The 8,603-nt window shown below is 40.6% G+C and overlaps 1 protein-coding gene across 3 annotated transcripts; it reads right to left on the reverse strand.

Moving 5' to 3' along the window:
- Positions 1 to 1,043: 1,043 nt before the first annotated feature.
- Positions 1,044 to 4,999, reverse strand: LOC119772144 (RNA-binding protein 4B-like). Of its 3 annotated transcripts, none has more exons than XM_038268452.1 (4): positions 4,912 to 4,999; positions 4,064 to 4,492; positions 2,999 to 3,642; positions 1,044 to 1,099 (listed from the first exon to the last, which is right to left on the reverse strand). In XM_038268452.1, exons 2-3 carry the CDS (start codon positions 4,470 to 4,472, stop codon positions 3,020 to 3,022), a joined length of 1,032 nt encoding a protein of 343 aa, XP_038124380.1. In that variant the 5' UTR covers positions 4,473 to 4,492; positions 4,912 to 4,999; the 3' UTR covers positions 1,044 to 1,099; positions 2,999 to 3,019. The 3 variants fall into 3 exon arrangements, with proteins under 3 accessions (XP_038124380.1, XP_038124378.1, XP_038124379.1); XM_038268450.1 differs by lacking the exon at positions 1,044 to 1,099 and adding an exon at positions 2,034 to 2,706; XM_038268451.1 differs by lacking the exon at positions 1,044 to 1,099 and adding an exon at positions 2,034 to 2,706 and having other exon boundaries at positions 4,064 to 4,587; positions 4,912 to 4,977.
- Between the last annotated feature and the right edge of the window lie 3,604 nt (positions 5,000 to 8,603).

Below are 8,603 nucleotides of genomic sequence, written 5' to 3' on the forward strand. Positions count from 1 at the left end.
TTTTCTTCTGCACAAATCTGCACTATCATTGCACTAACCATTCAGTCTATTTGCAGAGTTTTTTGACGTGGGTGGGGTGTCAGCTTCTCGCAGTTTATATTTTCACATGATCTGCTGCCCTGTGGTTTTCATGTGTGGATGTAAGGTGTTGACATCATATACAGAAATACAATAGCAATCATATTATGAGTAACAAAAGCTTTTAATGACAGAATAATGCAGTAATTAATGCAGTAAGTCAATTCAAATGTCAGAAATAGCGACTCAGCTTAGCATCCCAATGCCATTTCTGAAATTTTGCATTGAAAAAGCTTCCCGTTTGGGAAGCGTAACATCTTCAAACTTGGAAACAATGTTAGGTGGACTGTTTTTTTTTTGTTTTTTTGGGAACTAATTAAGAGTCTATTTAACTAAATCCAACGTTAGGCTCGAACAATTCAGAGGTCACGATTTAAGTCTTTAAAACCTGCCTTTTTAAATGGACCTCTGTTTAATCTAACAGCCACTCATGTGCACACTAAATTTATAGCATAAAAGTAACTAATTTTAGTATAATCAAAAGTAAATAAATTAGAATATTTGTGTTGTTTTAAAATATACCAAATAGAAGTGTTCTTTATTGTACGTACCTATATTCTGCTTTCAAATGTTTGACTTACAGTTCTAAATAAAAACGTTTACAGCTTTAGGAAGTTGGGGCGACAGTGGCGTTGGATGTGGGAGTTTGCCCTGTAATCGAAGGGTTGACAGTTCAAGCCCCGACTCCGACTTTCATTGTCGTTGTGTCCTTGGGCAAGACACTTCACCTGCATTGTCTACTGATGGTGGTCAGAGGGCCCGGTGGCGCCAGTGTACGGCAGCCTCGCTTCTGTCAGTGAGCCCCAGGGCAGCTGTGGCTACAATGTAGCTTGCCACCATCAGTGTGTGAGTGTGTGTGTGAATGGGTGAATGAATGTAGTGTAAAGCGCTTTGGTCAGGTCTCCTAACTTGAATAAAGGCGCTATATAAGTACATACCATACCAAGCACAGCTGAGACATTTACCTTTGTCTTCCAGGGCATCGGGGCTGACTTACTTCTCCTGTAGATGGTTTAACCACCTACAAAAGGAGCACAAATATCAAGAATACCAAAAGTGCAAGCAATCCGATTTTTAAAGAAAAACCTGTGAAAGCTCAACAAGCCTAATGGACGATGGGCGGAAAGGAGATGTTGAATGAAACAGGAAAGTTAAAACATTTTGAGGATTTAAAGAACAGAACGGAATGAGGTAGTCCGTAATGCCAGGAATGAAAGGATAGCAGGTAAAGTACAAGCTGAAAAATCTAAAGATGCTGCCGTAAACAAATCATGTAACACAGCTGCTTTACGCCCAAAAGTACCGCCTCAGGATTTAGATACCTGATCATACCTTATAACAAAGATTTTAGCTGACTTGGCAAAAACAGAAGGCAGAAAAAACATTTAATCTCAATCTTTCCTCCATTTTTAAATCAAGGATTGCAAAATTGTAAAGAACTAAAGGCAAGAAAAAAAAAAGGGGGGGAACAAGGCAGGAGTGCCATAGAGTGTATGTTATCGTAATAATAGAACTTTATTGATCTCACACTGGAGAAATTTACCTCTGCATTTAACCCATCCCCTTCAGTGGGCTGCCATTGTGTGGCACCCGGGAGCAGTGTGGGGTTTAAGGGTCCTGCTCAGAGACCTAGAGTGGAGGCTGTGTAGATCAAACTGGGTACTTGCAACCTTCTCAGAGCACAAGCGCACTGCTGTAATCACTAGGCCAACACTCACCCCTAAAAAAAGTACAACTAATGAGCATGTATTTCTCGCTTCGATGAAACTAAGGTTGGAGATATTCTAAACTGCTCAAACTAGTTTTTCATGACCTGCCCCACCAAGTACCAAGATGAACTCAAACAAGTGTGTAAAGGAAAGTGAAAGCAGTGCAACACCAAGATTCAGCTGCTCTGCTGAACAGAGACCCGCCTACCAGGTAAAACCAGGAATAACGTCACAATTAAATGCTTCTTTTGGTTTCAATTGTTTATTAAAAGCCTTAAAATAAAAAGGAAATACAATTCAAACAGTGTGTGCCTACAAATAGGAGTTCCGCAAGCAAAAATTAACAAAGTGTAAAAATAGCACAAAGAAAGAAAAAAAATAATAATCCACCGGAAAAATTTTAGCGCTCTCTCCTAGAAGTGTCGCAAATATTTCAAGATCCAGAGAATTCCTTTAACTGATTGGAAATGACTGCAACATTTTCTAAATCAACCAACAAGCTTATACTTAAAACTAATTTCCTTGTAAATACCAAAGATTTTTTATTAAAGGAAATCTCTTATTATGAAAAACTACCAAGTTTCTCAGAGGCTATTAGAAAAGATTTTGAAAAGAAAATGGTTTTTCGGTCATCAACTAGAGAATTATGCGTCACTCCAAACAAGTCTCAATAAGTATTCTGTTAAATACTTTCAGAATAATCCGAGGAGAAAAAACAACTTGAGGAACACAAAGTTCATGAACAGCTCAGGACAGTCGTAGAGATGGAGTTGTATGTTTTTGTTTTGTTTTTTAATACGAGGCCGTCCGCAATATCTTCCTGTTAGCCTCAGGGGAACGCAACGCGATCCGCCATTGACGTGCTGGGTGTATAGCGCCACGTACATCAGCAGACGACGATCTTGTCATATTCTAAAACCTGGAGAGAGAGCACACGAAACAAGTCAAAGGAGCGCGTTCTGGTATGAACTCGCGCAATCTGAATTCATTCTAATATTTCAAGCCTTAAGGCGCAAAAATCTAAGCTTTATTTTATTGATTGGCTGTTTATATGATGGCTTAAGAGGATGATCAGGAGTTAAGATGCTCCACTGGATGGAAACGATACAAGATGGGAGCCAATATTAAATCATCTCATTTATTTTTAACAGGAAAACATTTCTAATGGGGCAAAAAAAAAAAAAAAAAAAAAAAAAAGTTGCAGTTCTTACCTTGTGTTCCACTCAGGCCCACTAATAACCTGCGTAGCGAGGAGGTGGCGGAGGAGCCACTCTCTCTGCATAGGGATCCCTGGTACGGGGAGCGGCATAAACTGGAGCTCTGGACACCGGCGAGAGCCGGGAGCGCTCGTAGGAATACCCATTCCCAGTCGATGGTGCAGGTGGAGGGGGAATTCTTCTAATTGGGCTGCGGTCCCTCATCCCATAGCTGGACGGGGTTGGAAGGGGACGCCGGTCATATGGGTCGAGCGATGACGCCATACCGAGGCGTTCTCTAACCAGCGCTGATGAAGGAGGCGGAGGAGGGGGTATGGCACGCCTATCATCATAGGCTGTGGAGCTGTAAGGACGGGCTCTGTACTTCTCATAGTAATCCACTGCTCCATAAGACATTCTGTCACCATAACCACGGTCAGGATACGGGGCTCGTCTCATAGGAGGTGGTGGGGGCAGATGAGGGGGAGGAGGAGGTGGGTAAGCAGGCATGCGTCCTCTGTAGGGGGGTTCTGGCCTTGGCATTGGGTAATACGGAGGATAGAAGCCTCCTCTAATGGGTGGAGGTGGATATTCCTCCTCCTCCTCCTCAGGACCCCCTCTTGGTCTGCTTTTCGATACCTGAACATGAATACGCTTTCCTAAGAGACAAAAAAACAAAGAAATATGAGCTCAAACTAAAAGCCTCATTACAATCTACTCATGTCAGTTCAGAAAAAGAGGGACTCTGGTTCCACACACACACAAAATTAGTTGAAACATTCATGTCAGTTAAATAATAGCCCCATAAAAATTAATCGCACCAGACTGATATTAATCTACTATAAAGTATTCAAGCACTATAAAACGTTGGAAATCCCCCCAGTGAGCTTCATTTGAGGGGGATGACTTCTTGTGCATTTTAGCTATGGTCCTGTCACTAACCTTGTGACAGTAACATGCTGTTAGAGAGGATTTCTTAATTAAATAAGCCCTGAGCTATAGTCTGCAGAAACCCCGTAGGAATATGTACAATTTATGGATTGATAAATTTTATTTCTCAAAAACAGAGGCGCTTCTTACCCTGAAACTCTGTGTTGTCCAGGCCCTCCATAGCATCCATGGCCTCGTCATGATGAGGCATGTGAACAAATGCAAAGTTCTTTACAATTGAACACTCTGTGACTGTGCCGTACTCTTCGAACAGTTCACGCAGCTCGTGATCAAAACCTTTTTCGACATTAGCGATGTGGAGCTTCACGGGTCCCTGGTTCTTCCCTCTGCTGGGCTCCACGTTGATCGGCCTGCCGTCCACCTTGTGCAGATGGAGCTCGCGGATAGCTTTGGTTGCCGACTTGCGATCATCCATGTGGACGAACGCGTAGTTTTTGTACTTCGCGCATTCCGTCACCGTGCCGTACTTCAGAAAGAGAGCTTCAATGTCCTCTCTCGAAGTTTCGGGAGAAAGGTTCCCGATGAAGATCTTCACCATGGCTGCTCCAGTGTACCGTCCTGAGCGGAGAGTGGAAGGAAATGGAAACGGGTTGATGGGCAGAAAGCAGAGGTCTAATGGCGAAACTTGAGCGTCGCGAACAGGAAAAAGAAAGCTAAAGTTAAGGATTAAAGCAAATAAAATACATTTCAAATATTTATTCTTAACAGGGGGCGTTGGTCAGAACATAACTTCTAAATACAGAAGCGACTTTAAATTGGAAGATTAAAAAAAGCTCAATTGTTTGCACTTCCTGCTCACATAGCTACTAGCCGGATTGCCACTAGCAAGCGAGCATTAGCAACAAAATACGCGGCATTCACTGGCGCTATCAAACACAACTTTAGGTTTCGGCAACTGTATAATACACGAATACAAACGTGTATGTAATAAAGAAATAGAACCGAGACTAACCGAATATGTCAAGAGTCTTACTTACGATTTGGGGACGAGATCGAAAGCAACGCCAATCACACAAATATGAAAAATGTGGATGGCGGTTGGCGAGAAGCAGCAATCTGATTGGGGGATCCAGTTGCCAATCAGGAATCGCGTGCTGTGATTGGGTGAAGAATATACGGAAAAGGTTTGTCCAAAATGGCAGTTGTAGGTTATGTAAAGTTTCCTGGTTCAACAAGTTTCACAGTTTTCTGTTTTTTTTTACTTGTCATTTTAAAGACAATTAGAAATAAAATAAAAAAAAAGGGCAATATATTAGTAATATTAGTTTTCTTACTGTAAAACAAAGTGTAAGAATATATTTTTCTCAATTCCGTTGACAATTCCCGAGCCTTTAGTAATACTTGAGTATTAAAATAGCCAAAGCATAGATTTAAATAACATAATTGTTCTTCCTGTAAAACCTTAGGTTATCTTTCTGATATTACACATTTGAGATCCCTGAAGTAATCAGGTTCTGGGGTTAGGAGATGTCTTAATGTTCACTCTTTTAGCCTTAACCTTACAATTTGCTCCAGAAATTTAGTTATGCTGAAAAGTTGCTGCAAAGTCAAGAACTTGAGGCATTTAGACTTCCTTAAATTAAACTAGAACAGCTGGAATAACAATGAATTTATTATGGGAACAAATTGGAATATATCCTTCCATTGACATTTGCAGTGCTTGCCCTTTTTTTTTGCCTTTGACAACATTTACCATAAGTTTTATATTTCACTTCATATTTCAAAGTACATACTGTTAAACATATTTACTTTTGTGCATTAAAAGTGTCACAGTCAAATATTACAACACAACTCATTTTTCCAGCACTGTGATTGGATGCCCTCTGTGCAGGAGGTTGGAAACTAAAGGATCCTAACTAAATTAACATGTTTGTTGGATAACATCTCCCACCCCATGCATGAAGCTGTTGCAGAACTGCAGATCTCCTTCAGTGAGACTGCTGCACACTAAATGCACCAGGGAGCGTTATCACAGATCCTTCCTCTCAGCAGCTCTAAGACTCTATAACCACCACTGTTCCCAAACAACCTCAATAAGCTCATGCTGATTTTGCAGTTTCTACCATAGCGAGATAAATACCATGCTGCTGTCATTTTGCACATCTCTAATGTTGCTTCTATTTTCAAATATCCATTACTGTAAAAATGTCCATAGCTGCATTTTGGTTATTTATTCTCAAGTTGCAGTTTTATATGATTAAAATACGTTACAGTATTTTGTTTATCTTTTAACTCTTCAATATTATGTTATTCTTATACATTTTTCTAAGGTCCTTATTTGTGTGACAATTTTTTCTATAATCCTTTTGCTGCTGTAACACCAGCATTTTTCCTTGTGGGACAATAAAGGGATTTTCTATTATTTTTCAATTCCCATTTAACTAAGCTCTTAAAACTTTCCAAAGGAATTGGCATTAAATAAAGACCACATTTACACTACCGTTCAAAAGTTTGGGGTCACCCAAACAATTTTGTGTTTTCCTGAAAAGTCACACTTATTCACCACCATACGTTGTGAAATGAATAGAAAACAGAGTCAAGACATTGACAAGCTTAGAAACAATGATTTGTATTTGAAATCTATGTTTTTACATCTAACTTTGTTTTCGTCAAAGAATCTGCCATATGCAGCAATTACAGCATTGCAGACCTTTGACATTCTAGCTGTTAATTTGTTGAGGTAATCTGGAGAAATTGCACCCCACGCTTCCAGAAGCAGCTCCCACAAGTTGGATTGGTTGGATGGGCACTTCTTGAGTACCATACGGTCAAGCTGCTCCCACAACAGCTCAATGGGGTTCAGATCTGGGGACTGCGCTGGCCACTCCTGGCCATTTCGAGTGTTTAATTGACCCCACAAACGTGATGCTCCAGAAAATCAATCTGCTCAAAGGAAGGTCAGTTTTGTAGCTTCTGTAACGAGCTAAACTGTTTTCAGATGTGTGAACATGATTGCGCAAGGGTTTTCTAATAATCAATTAGCCTTCTGAGCCAACACAATGTACCATTGGAACACTGGAGTGATAGTTGCTGGAAATGGGCCTCTATACACCTATGTAGATATTACATCAAAAACCAGACATTTGCAGCTAGAATAGTTATTTACCACATTAGCAATGTATAGGGTGTAATTCTTTAAAGTTAAGACTAGTTTAAAGTTATCTTCATTGAAAAGTAGTGATTTTCCTTCTAAAACAAAGACATTTCAATGTGACCCCAAACTTTTGAACGGTAGTGTATATACAACAGGGTTGCTGTTTTTTTTTGTTCCAAATTATCTACAGCACTTCATAAAAACCTGATAAATCTCAAAATTTTTCAAAGATTTTTACAAAATGTTCTGTTTAGTCCAAAGAACAAATGCTGTTAATAAACTGTTGCAAAAAAAGATATACCAAACAATGAAAAGTCCTTTATTGCCATCAGAACATGAGTGAGAAAACCAGAGACAAAATCTGACAGTGAAAGGGTCAACAGTACATCTAGCATCCAAACACACACACACACACACACATGGGCAGTCTTAATACAACACAAAGATTACAGGTAAAAATAAAAAATACAGCAGTCAGAGTGAGGTAAAAAGGCAAAGTAACTTCCATTCACACATGCAACCAAACCAAGGTCCAAACACTCCATCGCCCGTTCATTCTTTGAAAACACAACGTACAGGTCAGGCAGAAATCTACAGCAGCAGCATGGGAGAGGGAGCATCTCTGATCAGCTGCACTGCCTGCCGTCTGTCTTTCCAAACCTTTGGTCACTTGGATGCTTGCTTGACATGCACAATATTGCCCTTGGATTTTATATTCTGTGAGACTAATGAGCAAAGGGAGTCCTTTCCCAAATACCGAGGATGCAGAGGAGGGGGGGGGGGGGGGATAATTGAGACACAAAGTTCTCTTTCCAAGGCAGAGTTTCTACATTAGTTGGACATTCTGTGGGTAAATTAGCAGCAATTCTAGCAAGTTACAATGGCTTAAAAAAAAAAAAAATCAGATCAATAACGCTTTTCCTCATGCACTGGCCAGGCACCACTCAGTTACTAAATGACATGCAAGGTAGAAAAATAGACTGCAAACTCACAAGACAAAGAAATCAGAGCTCATTTCCACAGGAGAGGTTGATTTCACTTCAATGTTTTATTTCAGATCTTTTTTTTTTTTCTAAAGATGTGGAAATAGCAACAAAATATGAACCGAGAGCTGTAACCATGCCAACTGTATAACAACATGTGCAGAGAGCCACTGAGGTTTCCAGTCTGTCTTTTTCCAGTATGTCAACCCAAACTGCCCGGTGCAGGACCAATATCTTCACTTTATTCATACCGCATTGCTCTGTCCCCCTTCGGTGCTCAGTGTGTATATGTGTACCTGTATGTCAGGAGGCTCTGGTCCTCTTTGAAGCTGTCCCACTCCATTCTGCAGTATCTTGGCCCTCCCACCCCCATCCTAACAGAAACACTCTTGCCACGGAAGGTAAACCTCCCATGCTTCTGGAGCTGCCCCCTGCCGGGATTTATCACCAGCATGGCTGGGAGTAAAAAATATGCAGCCACTTCCTCTGACACAGAAAAAGAGGCACTGTGTAGTTTATGTGTTTTAAATCTACAGTTCAAGTGTGCCTGTCTGAACTCAGCCCTAGATCCTCAAAAGATCAATAGGCGAGA

The sequence above is a fragment of the Cyprinodon tularosa genome, unplaced genomic scaffold (genome assembly GCF_016077235.1).
Source record: "Cyprinodon tularosa strain WSP-4 unplaced genomic scaffold, ASM1607723v1 ctg70, whole genome shotgun sequence".
Classification (NCBI taxonomy): Eukaryota; Metazoa; Chordata; class Actinopteri; order Cyprinodontiformes; family Cyprinodontidae; genus Cyprinodon; species Cyprinodon tularosa.

Bases quoted from the DNA above. Each gene is read 5' to 3' on its own strand.
- LOC119772144 (XM_038268452.1), bottom strand. From the start codon at position 4,472: ATGGTGAAGATCTTCATCGGGAACCTTTCTCCCGAAACTTCGAGAGAG. The intron at 3,643-4,063 runs GTAAGAAGCGCC...TTTGTCTCTTAG, and splicing joins GGACAACACAGAGTTTCAGG to GAAAGCGTATTCATGTTCAG.